Source organism: Loxodonta africana, chromosome 6 (assembly GCF_030014295.1).
Source record: "Loxodonta africana isolate mLoxAfr1 chromosome 6, mLoxAfr1.hap2, whole genome shotgun sequence".
In the NCBI taxonomy this organism is placed as follows: domain Eukaryota; kingdom Metazoa; phylum Chordata; class Mammalia; order Proboscidea; family Elephantidae; genus Loxodonta; species Loxodonta africana.
The window spans coordinates 77,198,931-77,225,102 of record NC_087347.1 but is presented as its reverse complement, the minus strand read 5'-3'; the positions used below and the strand labels follow the sequence as shown (position 1 = coordinate 77,225,102).

The 26,172-nt window shown below is 35.5% G+C and overlaps 1 protein-coding gene across 7 annotated transcripts in view; it reads right to left on the bottom strand.

Moving 5' to 3' along the window:
• The window catches only part of FASTKD1 (FAST kinase domains 1), a 42,137-nt gene that overhangs the window by 12,117 nt on the left and 3,848 nt on the right, over nt 1-26,172 (bottom strand). For 6 of the 7 annotated variants that reach the window (XM_010602846.3, XM_010602848.3, XM_010602849.3 and 3 more), the window contains exons 4-9: nt 20,037-20,162; nt 14,589-14,987; nt 12,346-12,456; nt 11,226-11,357; nt 6,130-6,616; nt 4,687-4,801 (exon numbers count right to left, since the gene is read on the bottom strand). In XM_010602846.3, coding sequence (XP_010601148.1) covers nt 4,687-4,801; nt 6,130-6,616; nt 11,226-11,357; nt 12,346-12,456; nt 14,589-14,987; nt 20,037-20,162 — 1,370 coding nt within the window. The remainder of the gene's footprint in view (nt 1-4,686; nt 4,802-6,129; nt 6,617-11,225; nt 11,358-12,345; nt 12,457-14,588; nt 14,988-20,036; nt 20,163-26,172) is intronic. The other variant, XM_010602850.3, reaches the window with a different exon arrangement.

Below are 26,172 nucleotides of genomic sequence, written 5' to 3'. Positions count from 1 at the left end.
ATTTATTTTTGGTGCGTTTTTTTAATATAGATCAAGTCATAAATGATGTTAACAGTGACTATCTCTACCAGCAAAACTGATCTGCCAAAACTAATATTTATTCAAGATAAAGAAAATTATTAATTCAGTAATCATTAAGAATTTTACCTATAAAAATCTCTAAGAATTTTCCCATTATTCTCTCTAAATCTTTAAAAAAATCAAAGCCATACTCCTCAACTACCTAATCTCATAACCTCCATTTGCAAAATGTGGGAAGAGATGTACTTCCATTTCGTTTTTGTTGCTGACACACTGCTAAACAACCAGCAGAGCACACTCAGTCTCAGTTTCAAGTCTCATCTTTCTGCAAACATGCGTATGCATGCAAATAACACAGCCCTTTTTACTTGGCTATTACCAGGCAGAGAAGTATTGTACACGGTTAGGAACTATCATCTGGCCTAAAGATCCCACAAAAATATGGCAAAGTCCATCACCACGATATAATTAACTAGGCTAAACAGAGGTCTATAAACCCTTTGCCACTGAGTCAATTCCGACTCGTAGCAACCCCATAGGACAGAGCAGAACTGCCCCATGAGGTTTCCAAAGAATGGCTGGTGGTTTCCAACTGCTGACCTTTTGTTTAGCAGCTGAATGCTTAACCACTGCACCACGAGGGCTCCTAACCAGAGGTCTATAGGTCTATATAAATACACTCAATTACGGAGCCTAACACCTTATGCAAGATGTGGAAACTCTCAATAAGTATCTGCTGCCGGTGGATGACTGACTAGGTACCTCTTTATTCTCCAGGCAGAGCAAAAAGCTTCCAGAATACCAGTCTCTGGCTTTCTCTCCAACCTCATCTCCCACCACCTCAGTATCTCTCACTCTGCTCTTGCCACAATGAATCTGCCATTCCTGGAACAACCAAGGATGCTCTCAACTCAGGGCCTTTTGCCCTTGCTTTTTTTCTCCCTGGGATTCTCTTTCCCATCTATCAATGTGGATCACTCCCTTACTTCATTCAGTTGATGGTCAACTGCCATCTTCTCAGAAAGTCGGTCCCTGAATCCCTCATTTAAACAGCACTCCCCACCCCATGACTCTCCATCCTACACACTTAACTCTGCTCATTGTCTTTAGAATACTTATCACCTGACTGTATATATCTGTTTATTGTTTATGCCAGTCTTCCCCCATCAGAAAGTAAACTCAAGGAGGGTAGAGTATACCTGTTTTTATTCTCTTCTGTATCTCCAGTGCCTGATACATGGTAGGTGTACAATCAATGCTTGGTGAATGCTGAATGAAAAGGTAGTAACTACTGAGCCAGATTTGCACTTCTAAAAAGTCACATCATTCTGACAAGTGAGACATGTGGGTCTGAGAAGACAAGCCCCTTGAGGCCCTACTCCTTAAAGGTCAAACTGTCCCAAGCACAATTCAGGACTCAAAGTAAAGGATAAAAAGGGAGAGAAAAAAAAAAGCAATTTCTTGCTTTTGCTACCCTTACATACTGCCTCCGCTATATAAGGTCAATAACAGGAAGGACTATATCTGTTCTGATTTTCCCAGTACTGAAACATCATTTAAAGATGTTTCCAAGAGACACTAACAATCACCACCACAGCAGCAACCCTTCAGAAAATTAAGAAACATCTACTAAAGGTCCTTAAGAAATATTTGTTTTCTTTAAAAAAAACAAAAACAAAACTGTTGTGAGTGACCATCCAGTACAACTGGTCTCTATTCACCTGGAGCAGCAGAGGAAGGAGACTCAGGAGCCGGTGAAGGAATGGACTGCAGGTCTAGTTGTCGCCATGCACGACTGCCTCCTTTGCCATGAGGCCAGAAAAACTGGATGCTGCCTGGCCACTATTACTGACCATCTTGATCAAGGACTCAATAGACGCGTCCCGATCAAAAAAGGTGATAATGCAGAACAAAATTTCAAATTTCTTATAGAATCCAGGTTTACTAGACCCACTGAGACTGGAATAACCCCCAAATCTCTTGCCTTGAGAAAATTTTTGAACTTTGAACTGAAACTATCCCCTGGAGTCACCTTGAAATTAAACAGCTGGTTCACTGATAGTAAAGAATACTTGCTCTGAGCATTGAGCTTTTTTTTAAATTTTCTCATCTTTTTAAAATTATTATTAATTTTTTATTGTACTTTAGATGAAGGTTTACAGAATAAACTAATTTCTCATTAAACAATTAGTACACATATTGTTCTCTGACACTGGTTAACAACCCCACCACATGTCATCACTCTCCCTTCTCAACCTTAGGTCACCTATAACCAGCTTTCCTGTCCCCTCCTGCATTCTAGTCCTTGCCCCTGGGCTAGTGTGCCCCTTTAGTCTCATTTTGTTTTATGGGCCTGTCCAATCTTTGTCTGAAGTATGAGCCTTGGGGATGATTTCATTACTGAGCTGCTAAGATGTCCGGGAGCCATACTGTGAGGGTTTCTCCTGTCTCTGTCAGGCCAGCAATTCTGGTCTTTCTTTTTGAGTTAGAATTTTGTTCTACATTTTTCTCCAGCTCTCTCCAGGACCCTGTATTGTGATCCCAGTCAGAGCAGTCACTGGTGGTAGCCAGGCACCATCTACTTGTACTGGACTTAGTCTGGTGGAGGCTGTGGTAGATGTGGTCCATTAGTCCTTTGGACCAATCTTTCCCTTGTATCTTTAGTTTTCTTCATCCTCTCTTGCTGCTGAAGGGGTAAGACCAGTGGAGTTTCTTAGATGGCCACTCACAGGCTTTTAGGACTCCAAATGCTACTCACCAAAGTAGAATGTAGTACATTTATTTTATAAACTATGTTATGCCAATTGAGTTGGATGCTCCCCAAGACAATGGTCCCCACAGCCCTCAGCCCACCAATTCAATCCCTCAGGGAGTTTGGATGTGTCTGTGGAGCTTCCATGACCTTGCCTTGTAAAAACTGTGCTGGCTTCCCCAGTATTGTGTACTGTCTTAACCTTCACAAGCACTGAGCTCTTTTAAAGAATTATCTATATCAGATTAAATTGACAACAGTAACTCTAAGTCAACAATGGTGAAACATTTTGGGGAGACATAGCAAGAAGAATGTAATCAATGTCATTAAACTGTACATGTAGAAAATGTTGAATGCATGTATGATCTACTGTGTATTTTTATACACACACACAAAACCCTATAGCTAAATCTTTAAAACACACCTATTAAAATTGACAGAAACAACCAGATAGCATTTGTCTCCAGGTGTGATAGAAATATAAGGTACATAGTACCACATACGAAGTATTTTTGCCAAAAATATTCAATCTGAATCTAATCAAGAGCCAAGTTAAAAGGAAGCAGACAAATCTAGAATGTGGCACAATCTATAATAAATGGCCAATTCATTCTATAAAAAGTCAATGTCAAGGAAAAAAAAAGGATGGTGGGAAAGTTACATGACAACCAAATTTTTTTTTTTTTTTTTTTTAAGTCACAAATGATAATTTAGCCACAGTTGGAAAAAGCTGATTATGGACTTGGTAGCAGACAGTATCAGGACTTGTTCATTTTCTTAGATGTGATAATGATATTGTTGTCATATACGAGAATGTCCTTATAACCTGAAATTCTGAAGTATTTAGAGGTGACACTTCAAATGGTTCATCGCACACACACACACACATACACAAATCAAATGTGGCAAAATGTTAATAATTATTCAAGCTGGATTGTTGGTACATAGTACACAGATGTTTGTTATACTGTTCTTTGAATTTTCTGTATGTTTGAAAACTTTGTTAACAAAAAGTTTTTAAAAAAACCCTCTCCCAAAAAAGTCAAGGCCAAACCAAAAAAAAAAAAAAGTGAAATATAAAAGACTAACTAGAACTATACTCTAAATACAACATTGTTATTGTCATGTACCATGGAGTCAATTCCAACTCAGTGACCCTGTGGGACACAGTAGAACTTAGAACTGCCCAATAGGGTTTTCGAGGCTGTAATATTTATGGGAGCTAATCACCAGGCCTTTTCTCCCAGTGGAGCTGCTGGTGGGTTCGAACCACTGACCTTTTGGTTAACAGCTGAATGCTTAACCACTGTGCCACCAGGACTCCCTTAAATAGAACATAAGAGACTAGAACATAAGAGACCAAAGAGATAACAAAAACAAACACAATGAGTGAACCTTGATTGGATTCTGGGTTAAAAAAATAATAAAAAAACACTCTAAAAGGTATTTTGGGAGCAATTAGGGAGATTTAAAAAAGGACTTCATATTAGATATAAGGGAATTATTATTAACTTTCTTAAGTGTGATAATAGTACTGTAGGAGAATGCCACAATTCTTAGGATGCATATGCTAAAGTAACTAGGAGTGAAGGGTCATAATGCCTACAGCTTAAATTGAAATGGCTCGGAAAAAAAATTAGACAGCAAGAGAGAAATAAAGGAAATATGATAAAAATGTTAATAATTATTGAATCTAGGCAGTGAGTATACAGGTGTTTCTTGCTCTATTTTTTCCGTTTTTCTGTAAGTTTGGCATATTCATAATAAAAAAGTTTCAAAGATGGATAGAAACTTTTATTTTTTAGGTATAAGCATACTATTATGGCTACCCTTTCATTGAAGGATATCTCTTAGCCCAGCAGCAAGTATTCTCTAACATACTGATTCAATGTATTATCAAACGATATACCTACTTAGGTGAGAATTAAGATGTTGAATGCAAGTTCCCAAGAATTCATCCCTTTGAGGTGGGTCATAGTTCAAGATGCTGAATGGAAGAATAATGCCAAGGATCGAAAAAGGATGGATCTGTATAAACAGAACAAAATTTTTATAGTTTAAACTTCAGTAAAACAAAACAAAATGTTAAACCTAATTACTATTTTAGGTAGAAGCCTTTTTTTTTTTTTAACACGCCTATAGTTAAATATAAAGACCGTGTCATTCTGTGTACTGATTAATTTTTTACACTATTATCTATTTAACCACGCCACTAATTGGTAGTAAGTCTAAAAGTATTAACACAGAGCTTGCGTCTATGGCACATACACCAAAAGTATTAATGCAGAAAAAAAAAATCAGTCTACAAATTAATTTATTAGGTCTAAAATTCTGTTTCGGATTTTATTCGTCATTAAAATGAACAGGAAACTGCATCACTAACTTCCACGATACTCAGTGTTTTTAAAGAATCAACACAATATGTAATCAAGGAAGTTTCTGTATTTTAATTTATAATCATTAGCATTTACTTTTCTTTTGTTCATTCATTCTTTTAGCTCATTATTCCCTCACTCATCAAATTGTTAATGGCTGCTAGGAACTATGCTAAGTAAAGACAGACCTTAATTTTCATTTGTGAGACAATACTGTCTTATTAAGTAAAAGCCTAAACCTGCTATATACAGTAGAGATTTTGTAAGTAAGCTGCTTCTCACGTAATCCCAAAAAGCAGCACTTTACAAGTAAATTCCAGAAATAAATCCATAAGATACAATGACAATTTAAAAATACTAAAGGCAGTAAACAACTTACAATCTTCTCAGTTTTCATACTTGATTATAATTGCTTTTAAATAGCAAAAGTAATATCATAGGATTATAGAAAATACGAAAAAGGAAAAACAAAGTAATTTATACTCTACTTAAATTTTTTATCCTAATACAGGAAACCCTGATGGTGCAGTGGTTAAGTGGTACAACTGCTAACCAAAAAGGTTGGCAGTTCGAATCCACCGGGTGCTCCTTGGAAACCCTATGGGACAGTTCCACTCTGTCCTATAGGGTTGGTATGAGTCGGAATCGGTGCAAAAGCAGCGAGTTTTTTGGTTATCCTAATACAACTATTATTATTTGCAAGTATTTCCTTCTAGTCAATGAATTTTGACCACTTATCTTTAACAATATTGTAATGTACCAAAGGATGATTGCTAATCTCCCCACACCAGCAATTCTGGGGAAAGAAAGTAACTTTAAGAGCCAATATAAAAGACAAGAACGACAAACTGCTGAACCAGACACCAGAGTTTAATTTTTAAACTTCAAATTCCATTCTCAGTTCTCAAAGTACTCAAAAAATTTTGTTCTCAAAATAAAAAATTAACCATATAAAACTAATGTGCAACATTTAAATTTTACCTTTTCAATCTGTTGAAGAACCACTGAGGCTATCCTATCAAGTAGCGAAGTACTGAGGTAGCTACTTCTAGAAATAAAAGTTGCAATCTCGGCAACATTTGTGTAATTGATTTCATTCATCAACCGCTGAAAAGTAGCAATTGTTTCTTCAAGAAGTGACTCAACAAACCAGTCTCCTTTTGAATATTTAAGTTTCTCCCATAACAGATCCAAATTATTGCTTTCTTGTAGCCTCTGACGTCCACAGTGATCCAATTTTTGAAGTAATTTCAGTTGTTTTCCAGCAATACTACTCGAATACGTGCGATCATACTGAATCCATCTTAAAACAGATGTGGCAAAACTATTCAGATCATTGAGGTCACACTGTGGTAAAACTGCTTCAATTCGGGATGTCCCTACTTCATCTAGGTGAGGTGAAGGAAGCATGGAAATGGCAGAGACCAGGACTGAAATCTCAGCGGTTATGACACTTACTTTCAAATAACTAAAAAGGAAGCGGGGAAAAATAAAAAGAACAAAATTAATACATCATCAACAAAAACAAATATTAAAATACAAATATTATTATAATTGGCTTAGTCATCTAGTGCTGCTATAACAGAAATACCACAAGTGGATGGCTTCAACAAAGAGAAATTTATTATCTCATGGTCTAGTAGGCTACAAGTGCAAATTCAGGACGCTGGCTCCAGGGGAACGCTTCTTCTTCTCTATCAGCTCTGGAGAAAGGTCCTTGTCATCAATCATCCCCTGTTAAGGAGCCTCTCCGCACAGGAACCCTAGGTCCAAAGGGCTTGCTCTGCTCCTGATGCTGCATTCTTGGTGGTATGAGGTCCCCAACTCTGTTCGCTTCCCTTTCCTTTTATCTCGCTTCCCTTTCCTTTTATCTTGTGTAAGATAAAAGCTGGTGCTGACCACAATCCAGAGAAACTCCCTGTATATTGGATCAGGGGTATGGCCTGTCAAGGGTGTTACATCCCACCTTAATCCTCTTTAACATAATCTAATCTTGCCTCATTTACTACAGGCAGAGATTAGGATTTACAACATATAGGAAAATCACATCCATCACAAAATGGAGAACAAACACACAATACTGGGAATCATGGCCTAACCAAGTTGAGATATTTTTGGGGACACAATGTGATCCATGACAATAATCAATAGATGTGACAGGACTGAAAGATAAATCGATTCGAAAATGGTTAAAGTCAAAGATAACAGGTTCAAAATGCACCATTTGGAGCCCTGGTGGCATAGTGGTTAAGACCCTTGCTGCTAACCAAAAGGTCAGCAGTTCAAATCCACCAGCTGCTCCTTGGAAACTCTATGAGGCAGCTCTACTCTGTCCTATAGGGTCGCTATGAGTCAGAATCAACTCAACAGCACCTAAGAACAACAAGAGCAATGTGTCATTAAGGGAAGCTCAAATGTTCTGAAGCACACCCTCAATTTTTTTATGGAAAAATAAAACTTTAGTTCCTGGGTAATAAAAGGTCACTGTTAGAACAATATACCCACTGCCATTGCTTCAGACAGAATTCAGGCTGAATTTCTCATGTGACGTGGCAGGAGGTGTTTTGACCTAGTACAGGGCCGGGCATACTCTACTTCTACTACATAGACAGCCCAACCTTAACACAAATAAAACACACACAGGACATACAATTGATCCTACTCTCTACACCTCCTTTTCCAAACTCCCATGGCAAGAGTCCTGTCGCCAGTTGTTAGAAACCATATAAAAAACTGGGAGCTTTTAAAGAAACTTTAGGTTTAGAAGCAGTACAAGGAATACTCAAATAAATCTAAATTAAAAGAGTTACTTGTCTTATTTTAAATTAGAATATTAAAATAATCATAATATTCAACACTAGCAAAGGAGCATTGATAGAGGCATTCTTATGATTAGGAAACTTAAAAAGCTGATGTAACCTTTCAGGAAAATAATTTAGCAGTATTTTTTTTTATGGCTCAAGAGCTTTAAATCATTTATATTGTTTGACATAATCAATCTTTGTCTAGGAAACCAGCCTAAGAAAATAATCTAAAATGTGAGCAAAGACTTGTGTACATTATTTATCACATTTTTAGTATGGCTAAAAATATAAAATAATCTAAATATCCAAAGACAGGAAATAGTTCATTGTGGTACAACCTATAATGAGGTGTTATTCAGTCATTAGAAATATTTACAAAAAGTTATTAATGATATGCTAAAATGCTTATAAAGTTAACAAAAAAACAGTACGTTCATGGTTCTCATATATACACACACACCCCACAAGGAAATAAACAAAACTGTTGACAATGTGTGAATGGGTTTGTGAATGACTTTCATTTTCTTCTTTATACTTTTTCCAATTTCTAAATTTTTCAAAATGATTCTTTTTCATAACCTACTTGGCACAGTGTCTGATACATAGTAGGCATTCGTAAGTACCAAATATTTTATTCTTAAAAGCACAAAAAATTAATATGTGGTTATACATATATTTTATATATATGTATAAAGAAAACCCTGGTAGCGTAGTGGCTAAGTGCTATAGCTGCTAACCAAAAGGTTGGCAGTTCAAATCCACCAGGTGCTCCTGGAAACTCTATGGGGCAGTTTTTCTCTGTCCTATAGGGTCACTGTGAGTTGGAATCAACTCGATGGCAACGGGTTAGGTTTTTTTTTTTTTAATATAAAGAAAGCTCCAAAAAGCTGCATCTGTTTGTAGAATTGACCCAAGATGCAGATCTCTTAATACTGGCCAATCTTGTAATACCTGTCCAAAATTAAATCCACAACACACACAATCTCTCCAATCTCAACCTGATGTTTTTCCTTGTGACACTCTTCAAATTCCAAAACTTAGATATTCATGTGTATTTATTTACAATACCATTACATATTCATCAAAATGGCTAAAGTTAAGAAGTCAAAAAATACCAAGTGTTGGCAAGGATGTAGAACAACCACTCATATTCTACTGGTACAGACACTTTGAAAATTAACTGGCAGAATCTACTGAAGATGAAGATATGCATACCCTATGAGCCATCAATTCCATCCCCTGCCAAATATCCACTGAAACGCATGTATATGTTCACCAGAAGATACCTACGAGGATGTTCGTCATAGCACTGTTCATAATAGACAAAAATTGCAAACAAATCAAATATCCATCAACAGTAGAATGGCTAAATTTTGTTATATTCTAACAAAAGAATAATATAAAACAAAAACATAGCTAAATCTCATAAATATACTGTTGAGCAAAAGAAGCCAGACACAAAAGAACTCATACTGAATGATTCCATTTACACAAAGTTCAAAAGCAGGCAAAATTAATCTCTGCTGTTAGAAGTGGGAGAGTAATGAGCAAAAAGGAGTATGTATATTTTATGTATACTTCAATAAGCTAATAAAAAAAAAACAAGAACAAAGACATTATTCCAGGACATAAACTCCCCTGGTTTGCTGACAGGTTAAGGAGCTATATTTATATAAACACTTGTGTGATTTAGTTCAGTCAGATTGTGTTCCTTCTAACATCTACTTCAGATTACCTGCAGAGAAGTGGGAGAAGGTCGTTCTGGAACATGAGGCACCTATGATTTTTACAAAACATTTCCCAACTTTTAAATGTTAGTAAATAATTTGAATAAAAATAATTTTTATACGATTTTAAAGTGCAGAGATATTTAAGGGCTTTCAATACTGAGAATCAATGACTCAACATTTGCTCTTACCAAAACTCTTAATATAAGTAACACATGACAGGTAGAGTGAAATCCCCTTTGATTCTTCTATTCCAACTGATCTTTTTCTGTTAGCACATGTATAGGCAAACCAAACCAAACCCATTGCTATTGAGTCAATTCCGACTCATAGCGACCCTACGGGACAGAGCAGAACTGCCCCCTAAGGTTTCCAAGGAGCGCCTGGTAGATTCAAAGTGCCAACCTTTTTGGTTAGCAGCTGAGCTCTTAACCACTATGCCACCAGGGTTTCCTATATGCAAACAGTATTATGTAATTCCATTTTTTAAAAAAAACACCGTGCAGACAAAATAAATCTTGTCTCTGGGCCAGTTTACAACATTTAATTTAGAACATAACATTCTCAATTCAAGGCTATCTATGTAAAACCCTAACCTAAATACGGAAAGTATGAATATACAAGAAGCATGCATACAATCACCTTAATAATAATATGAAAGTTATTTCTACAAGAATAAGGTTATATACCTAACATACCAAACTCTCATTTGATATAATACCACCTCTTATTCCTCAGTTCAAATCCTTTTTAACCATTACAGTTATTAATTTATTATAAAAATCTCTTTCAACTATATGCCCATCTTTTGATATGGCATAGAGTCCCATGCCTGGTCTTTCAGAAATCACAGTAAGAAATCAAACTAGTAATGAAAAATGGAGCAGGAAAAACATTAAACTAATCTGTTTTGAATTTCATTCATTATTCTTATTTTTAAAATTTAAAAAAAAAAAATTTTTTTTCAGTGGGAAATCCCATTTTAGCCTAATGAAAGTCAGTGGGAAACTAAACAACTTGTTAGTTGAAATACGAATGCTAAATCTACGGGAAAGCAGGGAATTTTAAATTATGAGAGAAAATCCTATATGAAAATACTCTTTCACTAACGTTACCATTATATAATTTGTTTTAAAAATAAAAAAGTTAAATTAAAATATTTAATATGCCTTAAAATAGGCAAGTAAACAGACTAAGGCCCCTAAATACGAATGCTACTAAATGGAGTTTTGCCTTCCTCAGCAGCCGCCCACCTTTTCATGATTATTCCATTCCTGCAGAAAAGGAGGGCGGCTTGGCTTTTACTGCTATTCGTCCCCTGGGAACCCAAGGCCCTATTAGCCTCATTTCCATTTGAAAATAACCAAGCAGGGGGATTGGAAGGATGGGCATAGGGGGAGGTAAGTGTCTTAACGTTTTTAATAATAAGCTAGCTGATTCTATCTCCACAAAGTTCAAGCCAACTCTGTACATAATTAAACAAGACCAATGTTGAGGCTAGATTATAAACTAAAAGGTTAAACAAACACTTCTAATTGAATCTTACCTAAGCAGTAATTCTCTGAGTCTCACAAAAATGTCTTTACTTTGAAAACGCAGGAAAGTCAGTGCTCGAGTTATCCTGAATAACTCTAGTGGTTTACAGTCATCCAAATGCTTATGCACAATTGAAACAATTCTAAAAAAGAATAATGAAACATATATTATAACCAATTCACTCATTCATTATTATTAAACATTTACTGAGGAGTTTTCTCATGCCAGACACTATGCTATATACTGGAGAAATTGCAACAAATAAGATGGTTAAAGAAATGTAAACAACTAAAATACAGTGAGATAAGGGTTATCAAGGAAGTGTGAATGAAATAGTGTTCAATTATCAATAGAGAGGACAGAAAAACATCCTTATTTCCTAAATAAAATCTCACTCACAGAGCAGCCATCAAATTCCACATCCTCTTCCAAAAACTGAACCACAAGTTACTAACAAGTAGTAAAATGATTTAATTTTCTTCCTTCAATCCCATTAGGCCTCTAACGGAGGTGCTTCAAAGCAATGGGAAATATTAAAAGGTAGAAAGTTGGAGGAAATGGGCAGCTGGTGGGTTTGAACTGCCAACCTTTTATTTAGAAGCCAAGCACTTTAACCAGTGTGCCACCAGGGCTCCTTCCAAAATGGGCAGAAGAAATATTAAAATAAAGGAAAATATAATAGGTAATGAAAATTTAAGCTTATAGTTTGAAGTACATTTTTTCCTTCTTAAATCTGCAGTTAACAAAAATGCCAATATATGGCATCATGATTTCAAGGTAACAACTGTGATGTGAGACAATTCAAGTTCACATGGATGTTAAATATTCTCAGAAACTGTCCTTTTGCAAAATAGGCTCCTTGTGCTGTGCTCCCCATTTTCCTAGATTATGATGCTCTGCTTGTGTATAACAAGAGCAGCAAACGAAATGAAACATGCCATAAATAATTTCATCATCTCTATTTTGAAAAACAAGTTAGGAAATAAACAATGCCTTAAGTGTTAATTCTTTATTTCTTCAAAAACAGCCAGGTTATAGAAAAAAACCATAAATTTTTCCTAGGAAAAAAAAAAACAGACATACATAAGGGACAACTCGAACTTAACACCATGAATTTAAGAAAAGACTACCTTTTAATCAGGTGCAAATTTTCACTTTCCATCTCTTCCATTGCTTCCAATACCGCCAGGGCTTGTTGCTTGGTCAGCTCCTCTGACATCAATAACATGGTCGATTTAAGTCTAAAGGAAAGAAAAATATTTATTTACTGAAAAGCTGATGATCAGCTTGTAAACCTGTTGGGTAGGGAACAGAAAAAATGTAAACAAAAACTGAATTCAATATGTAATTCCAATTTTCTCCCTAGGTAATTGGGAGATAATATATTTTTTAAATAAATAATATATAAAATTGTTTTCTTCAAAGCAATAAAGGTCTTAGTATAATGTAACCTTAAAATTTTTTTAGATTATTTAATAAATGATTTTCAAACAAGATTCAAATGTTTATAAAATACAATGACTTAGTGAAATTTTCAATACTAGAGAGATAAGGAACAAACGATATTCTAAGAATGAACAAATGATATTCTAAGAATATTCCAATGTCTGAAAATTAAATAAGATTTGACCTGTAAGCCAATATGCTTATTTTACCTGCATAACAGAAGCTTTATACACTGAACTCTTCCTGTAACACTATAAACTAAAAATTTACAGAAAGGGCCCATTTTGAAACCATCCAAAGTGGTTCAGTAATGAAAGTGTCGAGATAAAATATACCTTTTTGAATAATTTAGAAAGCAGGCTCAAAACGTGGAATCTGAGGATAGCAGGATAAAATTATTTCTCTATTCATCTTGGATAGCTCCACACCATCCTTTTCACCTAGTCTAGCTTTATGGAAGGTTTCAAAACCAGCTCCCCTCAGCCCCCAGGCTTTTCCCAACCACTTCAGTCTCCATTTTCTCTCACTTCTCTGCCTGTCCATAGCACTTATCTATGTCATTGGTTTCAGTACTCACTCATAAGCTATATTATATTTATATATTTCTGGAGCCCTAGTGGTGCAGTGGTTAAGTGCTTGGCTGCTAACACAAAAGTCAGCGGTTCAAACCTACCATTTGCTCCTCTGGGGAAAGATGTGGCAGTCTGCTTCCGTAAAGATTACAGCCTTGGAAACCTTATGGGGCAGTTCTACCGTCCTATAGGGTGCCTGTGAGTCTGAATTGACTCGACAGCAATGGATATTATATATTTCTATTCTTCCAATTAGAATATAAATTTTTTGAAGGCAGAGACACCATTAAGTCCAACTTCTGTACTGCCTTAGCATGAGATTTTAACAATACCTGGTGACCAAAATAAGATTCCTAAGATTTTAATTTAATCATCTTGGTTCCATCTAGATATAGTCCTTTAAGATGTGACCTTAAATTTCTTCATATAATCCAAAAAACTCTTAAAAATAAAACTTTCTCCATGAAGTTTTCCCTGATGAATCATTCCCTAATAACGTAGGTTCCTCTATTATACAACTCCTGAACCCCCTGATTAGTAGTATGACCCTACTGATCATACTTGTTTGCTCATACCTAATAATCATGTATTAATTTATTATTTGCTCAACTGTATATCCCAAATATTTCTATCTACATCAATATCAGGCAAAGCTGGAAACTTAACAGATCAATTTCACTCAAAACTAGCATGGGAGCATATTCTAGTATATACATTAAATGCCTTTGACAATGAATGTGATGAAGACAACAAAGAGAAAATGGTCTGTTAGGACTACTACAATTCTGAACATTCCACACCCTATGCTGAGGATTGTAGGCAACAGGGGTTAGCTTATGCTTGCGTGTAAATACAGTCACAAGGCCTAGAAAGAGAGAATAAAAGCACTTAATGGTGTTCTCCATGGTATTCTCCCTCCTCTTCTTTCTGTGTTGGCGAGTAACAGGGGTTACTGGCCATCTCTCCAAGCATACCAGTTGCCATTGAGTGAGCTTCGACTCATGGTAGCCCCACGTGTGCCGTAGGTTTTCAATGGCTATGATTTTTCGGAAGCAGATTGCTAGACCTTTTTTAAGAGGCACTTCTGGGTAGACTCAAATTGCCAACCATTTGTTTAACATCCAAACACAACAGGATCACAGTTTGCACCACCCAGGGACTCCTTTCAGAGGAGGTTAAGAGTCGAGATGCAAATTTAAACCATCAGAGAAACAATCAGGGAGAGAGAGCATAAGAGATCATTCTCCTTTACACAGTCCGATGAGGTGATTTTTGTGCCTTCCAGAACTTCAAGGAAACCTAGCCATGAAGGATCCACATATTCCCAACAAAAAAGTATTTCTAGCTGAACTTACTGTTCCCTTTCTTCAGGTCCTGCCATGGGTCCCAGTGCTACAAACAATTTTACAAAGCTAGCAGGGTCATCATACAGAGGAATCATTGCAGTTAGCTTCGTTGTAGCCATTCTAATAAATTCAAAATTATGAAACCGTAGAGACTGGTATAGGACAAGTATTTTACTAATGTACTCTAAATCAAGGTGGCTCACATTGCTTAAAAACACTTTATTGCACCTTTCTAATAGTGGGTAATAACTATATTTAACATTCTGAAGAAACTGTACTATTCTTCTTGAGGTGTTGACCTGGGAAGAATCTAAGGTGTTGAAAAGAAGTTCTGTTTTTTTTACTAATCTTTCTCGAAAATGTTGTGATATTAAAGGAGATGTGCTGACCATCAAGACAGACAAGCACCTGAAAAAAGAAAAAGACGTAGTAAGCATTTTTACATCATTTAGGAATAATGACCAAATGTGAGATTAAAAGATTAGCTAAGGAAAGGAATTGGGAAAAATATAACAGGTTTAATGCTATGAAATTTTTCTTATAAATATAGGTGGAACTTGAAATCAGATCACCTAGCAATTGAACGCTTTTAGACGAAAAGCATTGAAATAACATTTTTTTATTGCATATGTAAAATACTTCAAGTTTCATTCTGTAGATGACACTCCTTTTGGTGGGAAATATTTTACCGAAAATTACTTAGAAATCACTTTGAACGAATAGCCCATGAATATAGCATTAAAGTGTCATTTTGGGTTTTTAGAAGTAGATTTTACTTTGTTACTTCTTTCTCTGTATCTTTATAATTTACTAATAAAAATCCTGGCATATTTTCCACTAATAAATGACATCATGGTTCTTAATGTTTACATTATATCGGTATTAATAAATGATGATGAGACAGTACAGAACACAAGACAGCATTTAATACTTCTGACTCGATGGCAATGGGGTAATAAGTTTCACTCAGTAAGCACTTATGGAGAATACGTCACTCTTCTAGGCACTAAGGAAGACACCAAAATTAATTAAGTGTAGTCCCTGCTCTCAAAAGATTGCTCTTATATAATACTAACATCAGAAAACTATGAATGCAAGAATGCACCCAGAATGAAAACAGTATGCAAAATGGAAAAAACATATAACAAATGCACATAGATGATAATAAGAAAACAATACGCAAAACAGAACAATGGAATTGTTAGTATATTTTTTCAAATTTCTTTGATCTTTTCAATAAAATTAATTAATTTTCAAAAAAAACCCACAAAAGCCCACTTGTACAATGCTTTGGCTTTTCTGGTGAAAATGTATAATGTTAGTTAATATTAACAGATAAGCTAAAATTGTCATTTAGCTTAACCATGAATCCTCTGAAATTATTTTAATTGTGTATATATTTATAATTGCAGTTTGGAGTTGGAGAAACGTCCAAAGGCTTCATTAGATTCTCAAAGGGGTCTGTGATTATTTTTAGAATTTTATGAAAAAACTACTGTACAGAGGTTTTTATTATTGTCTCCCCTTCTACAACTTCTTTCTCACTTTCAAACAAGAATAAACAACACTAAACAATGTGTAAAAAAACTATTATTTCTAAGCAGCAATTAGAAAACTTATATTCAAATCTTGGCTCCCCTCTTACTGACTGAGACCTTAGGCAATTTACTTAACCTCATGGAGCAAGAGTTTATCATATAGAAAACAGAGGTATAAATACTTACAATGATGTTGTAGAGATTAAACTAGATAGATGGATATATTCACATTTTCCCCCTCTTTCACTGCTAGATTATTGCACTTTCATTTTCATCTCAGATCCTTACCCCAGTATTCAGTGCCACCCCCCTTCTGTCCTAAACATTTTCCCAGTCTTTAATCAGCTTTCGTTCGCAGCTCTCTCTCCAATATCACTTCTACAAAGCCACCAGGAATGAAGTTTCTATACCTTTCCTAAGATGACTGGCACTGTTGTATTTTAAATAGTTTTCTTAGATTCTCTTCAATCCCAGTATTTCATGACATCAGGAATAGCCCACCCAGTAGCAGATACTTAACGCTATTTTTAGGATAACAAAAAGCCAGGCTAAAAAGGTAAGTGAAATTTAAGATAAGCCCACTCACTAGTGAAATCCCCACTATTAGTGAATTTAGCAATGTCATAGAACACAAAATCAATGTACAAATACCCACTGTATTTCTATATAGTAGCAACAAATAATTGGTACATGAAAAAAAATTTTTAAATGCAATTTCCAATAGCATTTCAAAATATAAAATATTTAAGAATAAATTAAACAAAAGATACGTAGGACCTCTACACAAGAAAATATATCTTTCCTAAAAACACGGAAAGCTATACCATATGCATGGATTGGAAGGGCTGATTTTGATAATGACAACTCCTCCCAAATTGATCTACAGATACAATTCAATCCTTATCAAAACTGAAGTAGACTTTTTTCTGGAAACTGACAACCTGATTCTAAAATTTATAAGGAAATGCAAAGGACCTACCATAACCAAAACGATGTTGAAAAAGAAAGACCAAGTTGGAAGACTTACAGTATCCAACTTCAAAACTCAATTTAAAATTACAATAATCAAGACAGAGTAGTTTTAGTGAACGGACAGATTACTGGAACAAAATATACAATCCATAAATAGAGCTAAACATTTATGGATACATTATTTTAGAGAGGGGTGCCAAAACAATTCAATAGGGAAAGTAAAGTCTTTTCAACAACTTGTATTGAAACAACTATATATCCATATGAAAAAGAAAAAACCTTAACCTCTACCACATACCATAGACTAAAACTAAGATGGATCACAGTTAAAAATAAAAGCAAAACTAAAGCTTCTAGAAGAAAAGCTAGGAAAATATCTTTGTGACCTTGGAGCAAGCAAAGATTTTTTAGAGAAGGCACAGAAGACACTAACCATAAAAGAGAAAATTAAAAACTTATTATCAAACGATATCATTAAGAAAACGAATAGGAGAGACACAAACTGGTAAGAATATTGATAACATATATCTGACAAAGTACTTGTACCCAGAATATATAAAAACTCTTACAACTCAATAATAAGACAAATAGTCCAGCTCTTAAAAATGGGCAAAACACCAGGACAGGAACCATTCCCGAAGACAACTCATCAGACATGGAAGGGACTGGACAATGGGTTAGAGAGAGATGCTGATGAAGAGTGAGCTACTTGTATCAGGTGGACACTTGAGACTGTGTTGGCATCTCCCGTCTGGAGGGGAGATGGGAGGGTAGAGAGGGCTAGAAACTGGCAAAACCGTCACGAAACAAGAGACTGGAAGGAGGGAGCGGGCTGACTCACTGGGAGAGAGTAAGTGGGAGTATGGAGTAAGATGTATATAAGCTTATACGTGACAGACTGACTTGATTCGTAAACTTTTACTTAAAGCACAATAAAAATTACTAAAAAAAAAAAATGGGCGAAAGACTTAAACAGATGCTTCAAAAAGAAGATATACAACTGGCCGTAAGCACATGAAAAATTGGTTCAACATCATTCGGAAATTACAAATTAAAACCACAGTGAGGTACCACTACACAAGGCTGATAACATCAAATGTTGGCCAGGATACTGAGCAACACTGCCAGTGAGAATGCAAAATAGTATATAACTACCTAGAAAATTGTGAGGCAATTTCTTAAAATCATACATCTATCCTATGACCCAGCAATCCCATGCCTAGATATTTACTGAAGAGAAATAGGTACATACGTCTACAAAAAGATTTCTATTCAAATATCTGTTACAATTACCAAAAACAAGAAATAGCCCACATGTCCATTAACAGATGAGTGGATAAACTGTGGTATATTCATACATGGAATACTACTCAGTAATAAGAAGGAATGAACTACTGATACATGCAACAACAGGGATGAGTCTCAGAGCATACACTGAGTGAAGGAAGCCAGACATTAAACAGTACAAACCATATGATTCCACTTATATGAAGTTCTACAACAGGTAAAATTTATGTAGGGTAACAGAAATCAGAACAGTGGTTGCCACTATAGGTAGGTGGTAGAATTGAATGGGAAGGGAATAAGAAAACTTTCTTAGGTGATGGAAATACTCCCTACCTTGATGCAGGCATATGTATTTGTTAAAACTGATAGAACCCTTAATATCTGTGATTTCATTGATTGTAAATTAAACCTCAATTAAAAAAAACTAAAAGTCTTCATGCATACTTAATAAGTGTAACCACAAGCATCTTAAGTTCAATAAATGTGACTGAGAAAAAAACTCTCAGGCAAGAACCTTGAGCAGCCAGAGGGTGTCATAGATGTATTTAAAAACAAAACAAAAAAAGAAAGGGTGGGCTGGGAAGAAGGTGAGGTAGGAAAAGAGGGCAGGAAACTTACAATTCTACTAAAGTGCAATCAAAGGTAATGTCTGGAAAAAGCAGATCTGAAACACCAAAGACAACCATAGCACTGGGGTATGAAGGTTAAGTATTGACAGTGAGTAATCTGACCGTGGCCCACCCCAAAAAAAACACTAGTCAGAAAACCAGAGACTCCTCAAACGTTACTTTCGAATTAATAGTTCTTTGACACACAACTAATATAATTACTAACTCTCCTTTATGAAATTGAAAAGAAAATATTCTCAGATGGAAGAAATAAGAAAAATATAATTGCATGCACAATTTTATGAATTCATATTGAATTTTAATACTTCTTGGGTTTACTTCAATGTGTAAAAATCATACCAACCATCAATTATAGAGAAATTTTTATGCTCCAGATACATATAAGAAGATAATTCCCCAAGGGTTTCTCAAGTTTCTACACATGTTGCAAGCAGAAGCACTGACTGCCTTTACTCAGAACTTACCTTTTTCAAGGAAGTTTGTATAGCAAACAGGTTAGGAAGATAGAAATAGTGTCTTCCTCTAAAGCAAAGAGCAGGTGTGTTTATTGCCTCTTATAAAAGATTTGGGTTCCCTAAGCTCAAGGTTCTTCTCCTGGAACACAGCCCACTGCAGGAACTGGAACTCAGGGAACCAGGGCAAGAAAATGCTGGTACTCTGGTTACTGCTATTGCTATGAGGAATAAAGCCCTTTGTCTCTAACAAGAGTTTCACGTCTTCTGCTAGTATCTTTGAAACTGTGGTAGGCTAACTAGTTAGCCTGCAAGTAAGGTAAAATCTCAGACCCCTCACAATTCTCAACAATACTGTGTTCAAGGGGCTTTATATACAATATCTCTAATCCCCACAGGAATGCTGCTAAATAGATATTACTATATTACTACCCTTATTTTATAGATGAAGATAACAAACTTCTGAGAGGTTAACTAAATTAGCCTAGTCATACAGCTAGGAAGTAGCAAACCTATGTGTGTCAGCATCCAAAGCCCAGGATCTTTCCACTACAACACAAAGCCTCTAAACAGATTTACCTTAAGTCCTGTATGGTTTCCAAGTTCCTATTTACAATATCAGCTATTTTTCCCATTAATGGACTAAAGCACAAACGTTGATCTGCTAGGCAAGAGGAAAATTTTGACAGCACATTAATATCAAACCTATTAAAGAAAACAAAGGAGATCGTTAGTGTTTACTTTCACTTAAAAACATGTAAAACACAGTTGTAAAATGCAAAACAATCAAAAAACCAACCAGAAACCAAACCCATTGCCTTAGAGTCGATTCTGACTCATAGTGATTCTGGAAGACAGTGTAGAACTGCCCCATAGTTTCCAAGAAATGCCTGGTTGATTGGAACTGCCGACCTTTTAGTTAGCAGCGGTAGCACTTACCACTGTACCACCAGGGTTTCCAAGCAATCAAAAAAGCTACAATATTAGTTACTAATATAGAACTTTTTCTAAAACGTTATTATTATAAAAGTAACACATGCTAACAATTAAAAAGTCAGATATTATAGAAAGATTAAAAAGGGAAAATCATTCAAAATTATTTGAATCATTTATCTATTAGATTTTGAGGTAATAAAACAATTTCAACTCAAGGTTGCATATTAACAAATAAACACTCAATATTAAAACCTTGTTGTGAAAAACTTCAAAATTTTTCTTCAAGAAAAATGACCCAATTTCCACAATTGCAAAACAAAAGAGATAAAGAACTGTTATAAATTTTAAGACGTTTAATTCGTTCAAACAGAACCCTAAGAAAGTTCACAACAGCATTACATGTAATAGCAAAAAACTGCAAACAATCTAAACGTCCATCAAGAGTACAATAGATAAGTTACACATATTCACACAATGGAATACCACACACCAATAAAAAAGAAGAAATTACTGGCTCACACAACATCATGGATGAATCTTTAAAATGCACTGAGTGAACCAGACACAAAAGTACATATTGCATAATTTCATTTCTATAAAAAGAAAACTAACTGATAGTGTTAGACACCAAAATAGTGGTTACTCTTGGGGTTGGGGAATGTGACTGGAAGAGGACATGAGGAGAACTTCTGGGGAACTAGTAAGTAATATCCACTTCTTAGTCTAGCCACTGTTACACAGAAGTGATCCCTCAGTAGGTAAAAATTCATCAAGCTGCACACTTATGATTGGTGTAGTATTATAAGATATTCTTCAATACACCTACTCCTCACTTATCAACTATCTCATTATCTGACATTTCACATTTACAACAGTAGTAAAAAATCTACTGTCCAATATTTTGTGCGTTAAGGATGTATGTTTGGCAGTGACAAACGCCGAGGTGCAAGCCAAGAGTAACGCCGGTTGTGATGGTTAAGGTTATGTGTCAACTTGCCTGGGCCATGCTTCTCAGTGGTTTGGTGGTTAAGTAATGACGTAGTCATCTTCCATTTTGTGATCTGATGTGATCACCCTCCATTTTCCCACAATGCTGATTTTTGCATAGCAACCTGGTCTTTGGAATCTAACCACGTTGATAAGCGAGGAGTGGGTGCAAAGTGTTTAGTTAAAAAAAGAAAGAGAAACCAAAGAGCCCTAGCAACCAAATGCAATGTGTGGATCTTATATGGATACTAACCTAAACAAGCTGACTATAAAAAAGACCTTTATAGAACAATCAAGGAAATTTGAACACAGACCAGGTATTAGGTGATATTAAGGAATTATTATTACTTTTTATAGGTATCATAATGGCATTGTGGTTATGTATTTTTTTAAGAGCCCTTATCTCTAAGAGATACATACTGAGGTATTTACAGACGGGGCAATGTTGTTGCCGTTGTCATTAGGTGCCATCAAATGGGTCCTGACTCATAGCAACCCCATGTTATGAATGACCCACTGCCTGGTCCTGCACCATCCACACAATCGTTGCTAAGTTTGAGCCCGCTGTTGCAGCTGCTGTGTCAATACATCTCATTGAGGGTCTTCCTCTTTTTCACTGACCCTCTACTTTACCAAGCATGATGTCCTTCTCCAGGGACTGGTCCCTCCTGATAACATGTTCAAAGTACATAAGACAAAGTCTTGCCATCCTCGCATTTAAGAAGCATTCTGGCTGTACTTCAGATTTGCCCAAGACAGATTTGTTCGTTTTTGTGTCAGTCTACGGTATATTCAATATTCTTTCCCAAAACTACAATTTGAATGCATCAAGTCTTTTTCAGGCTTCCTTCTTCATTGTCCAGCTTTTGCATACATGCAAGGCAACTGAAATACCATGGCTTTAGTCAGTCACACCTTAGTCCTCAAAGTGACATCTTTGCTTCTGAACACTTTAAAGAGGTCTTTTGCAGCAGATTTGCCCAATGCAATACGTCATTTGATTTCCTGACTGCTGCTTCCATGGGCGTTGACTGGGGGTCCAAGTAAAATGAAATCCTTGACAACTTGTCTTTTCTGTTTATCATGATGTTGCGTATTGGTCCAGTCGTGAGGATTTTTGTTTTATATTGAGGTGTGATCCATACTGAAGCTGAGCTCTTTGATCTTCATCAGTAAGTGCTTCAAGGCCTCTTCACTTTTAGGAAGCAAGGTTGTGTCATCTGCATAACACAGGTTGTTAATGAGTCTTCTTCCAAACCTGATGCCCGATTCTTCTTGATATAGTCCAGCTTCTCAGATTATTCACTCAGCATAGGTCGAATAAGTACGGTGAAAGGATATGCTGCCGACACACATCTTTCCCAATTTAAACCACTCAGTATCTCCTCTGTTTGAAGGTCTGCTATGTACAGGTTCCACATGAGTGTAATTAAATGCTCTTGAATTTCTATTCTTTGGAACTTTATTCATAATTTCCTATGATCCACACATTTGAATGCCTTTGCAGAGTCAACGAAATACAGGTAAACACAGTTATGAAATGGTATAACTATTTAAAAATATACTGAGGGTAGGGGAGGGCATGCGAGATGATATAAGTAAAACAAGGCAGGCTATATGCTGATAATTGTTGAACCTGGATGATGAGTACATGGCAGTTCATTATGGTAGTCTCTCTACTTTCATAAATGCATAAAATCTTTCATAATAAGGGTTTTTAAAATTTCTGAATGTTAAATGCATGCTAATTATCCTTGCTAAAATCTATCATATAGTACTAATCCATAATAATCTATCCCATTCAAGCCATAGTTCTATAACATGAATTCAGATATTTTAACAAAATCATTGATGAATAGCAGTTTATTATATAATAAAAAATTAACCTCACAGGCCATAAAGACTATAAAAAATCAGAAATTAATGCTCATTCTATGAGTCTACTAGATGTTCTACGTATGGAATACAAATTAGGGTTTTAAAATTTTTTATAATATAGTATTTAAAAAAAGGTACTGCTACAAGTAAAAAGTACCATACAGAAAAAAAAAATTATATTCTGAGTTATTTTGAAATAAAGAAAATTTAAAAAGAAATGTCTGATCTACCAGGGAAGTACAACTGTACATATATAACTCAATTATTTAACTAATAAATAGTAAAAAAATAATAATCTGCTGTACAACCGATTTGTTTAAGCTATATAATACACATAACACTAAAGATTGCTCTGAAACAAAATAAAAAACTTTGAGCTATTATCAACCGATCAAATTTAATTCCCAAAATCTGGTTACTTAGGTTATTATGAAAGGAATAACATTATTCTACTTATCCTCAATAAAAGGACAGTTAATTAAATTACAATTTAGTAGATGAATGCAAAACCTCAAAATCCACAGAACTACAAAATGTGGTATACACATACAGTGGAATACTACTCAGCCATAAAGAGAAAGGAAGTCTTGATACATGCTACAATATGGATGAACCTTGAGGATATTATGCTGAGTGAAATAAGTCAATCACAAAAGGACAAATATTATATGATCTCATTTCTGTGAAATAACAAGAGTAAGTAAATATACAGACCAAAGATTACTACTGGTTACCAGGGGTGGGAGGGAGGGGGTAAGGGAGAGCTAATGTTTGCGAAGCAGTGAGTTCCTGTTTATGGTGAAGGGAGATTTGCATCGATCAAAGGAAATGGTTGAACAACATGATTAATGTAGTTGATATCGCTGAGCAGTATCAAACACGCAATGTTGAATAGGCATTTGCTATTTTATACATATATATATATTTCTACGGGAAAAAAAAGGCAGCTGTTGATACTGCCTATGTACAACCAAACACCTCACTATTTTCTTGGTTTGGAGTTTTAGGGTTATGGTTTTATGGAACATTCTAATTTATTGGCCCCATTGATTTTCACACTTCTGTTCTACCTCCTAGTTCACTGTGTAGATCCTGGGGACTTAAAAGTTTGTGAGCAGCCATTTAAGGTACAACAATTGGTCTCTATTCACCTGGAGCAGCATGGGAAGATGGAAGGTCAAGAACTGGAGGAAGAACTGGAAAATGTGGCCAATTACCTCCATTAATAACTGTTGCTTTTGCCATGAGACCAGAAGAACTAGATAGTGGCCAGCTACCATTACTGAACAATTTGATCAAGATTCTATAGAAGAGTCCTGATCAAAAGTGGGAAAAACGTGGACCAGAACTTCCAATTCTCATGGAATCCAGACTTTCTGAAGCCACTGAGGTTGGATGACTCCCAAAACTATTGCCCTGAGGAAATCTTTAAACCTTAAAACAAAACTCTTCCCTACATTCACCTTTAAACCAAACAATAAAAACAAAACCAAACCCAGTGCCATCGAGTCAATTCCAACTCACAGCGACCCTATAGGACAGAGTAGAACTGCCCCATAGAGCTTCCAAGCCAAACAATAGTTTAGTTTAAATAGTAAAGAATGTCTGCCTTAAGCATTATGTTCTTTTAAAGGATTACCTATATGAGATCAAACTGGCAACAGCAACTTGAAAGGTTAGATGACAAGTTTAAGGGGCAGTGAGTTTGTCTTGATGATGGTGAAACAATCTGGAAAAGGATATTGAGAAGGTAGTACAACCTGAAGAATGTAACTAATGTCACTGAATTGTACATGTAAAAATGGCTGAATTGATATATGTTTTGCTGTGTATATCTTAATCAAAAGAAAAAAAAAATCCAAAGAACTGTTCAAACCTTGTTTAATTTAATCCAGCCCATACAACAAAGGGCTCTAAAGCTCACCAATATATGACTACAACTGTAAGAATTTATCATGGTTTAAGCTTTCAGAAGCAACATGCCAAAACACACAATATAAGCATGTCTGCTCCTCTCTGTCTGCAATTAATTAGCCTGTTGTTTTTCCTTTATCTTGGTCAATTCTTTCCTTTCTGCCCTAGGTTTGTATTTGGTTTAGAGAGAGAGTTCTTCTGTGTTTTTTGTCTTGTTTTAATTTTCCTGTCTCTTTTCCACCTTAATTTCCCCCTTTTCTCACTAACATTTGCCTTATTCCACTAATAACAGACCTTAGCCACCCAGAATCCCTAGGTTAAAGAATTCAAAGTTTCTGAACATAGCTGAACATTTATTAAAATGAGCTCTACTATCTCAGCTCATTTATAAATGCAGAGTTTCCCATATATACTTATAAAATAGACTTCTTTATACTCAAAAGAAGAGTATCCTGAACCTATTTCACATTTTTCTAAGTTATTATCAATTACAGTGAGATGCTGAAAATATGGCTGTGTACAGTATAAGAAATAGTTCTGAACTGATATTATCCACACAAGTGGACCTGAAACCTGCTTTCTTTAAATACTTCTAGTGTCACCTATGAACTTTGCTCATTGCCTCTTCATAAAGATGGTGGAAGTGACACACAAGGACCGTTCTACGGAACTGGTATCTTCTTTTTTCTCTTTTTATAGCTCCTGGACTTCTAAGTTTTACTAACACAGCCAATCAATCAGAGCTTCTTCTCCTTTTGAAAGAGAACTCTTCCAGGAAAGAATATTCAAAAAGGCTAGTCCATGAATATATAATTTTGGTCAATTATATACGTGGAAAATCACCCTATGTTCCCTGCTCTTAATTTAAAGAGGGAGCAGTTTAAAAATTTTATTTGTCTCATAAAGACAAAACATACACACATAATCAAACAACCCTCAAACTAATTTGAGTTTAAATGCATTTTTTTTCAATGAAGCTTGATAGGCAGGTAGCAACTCT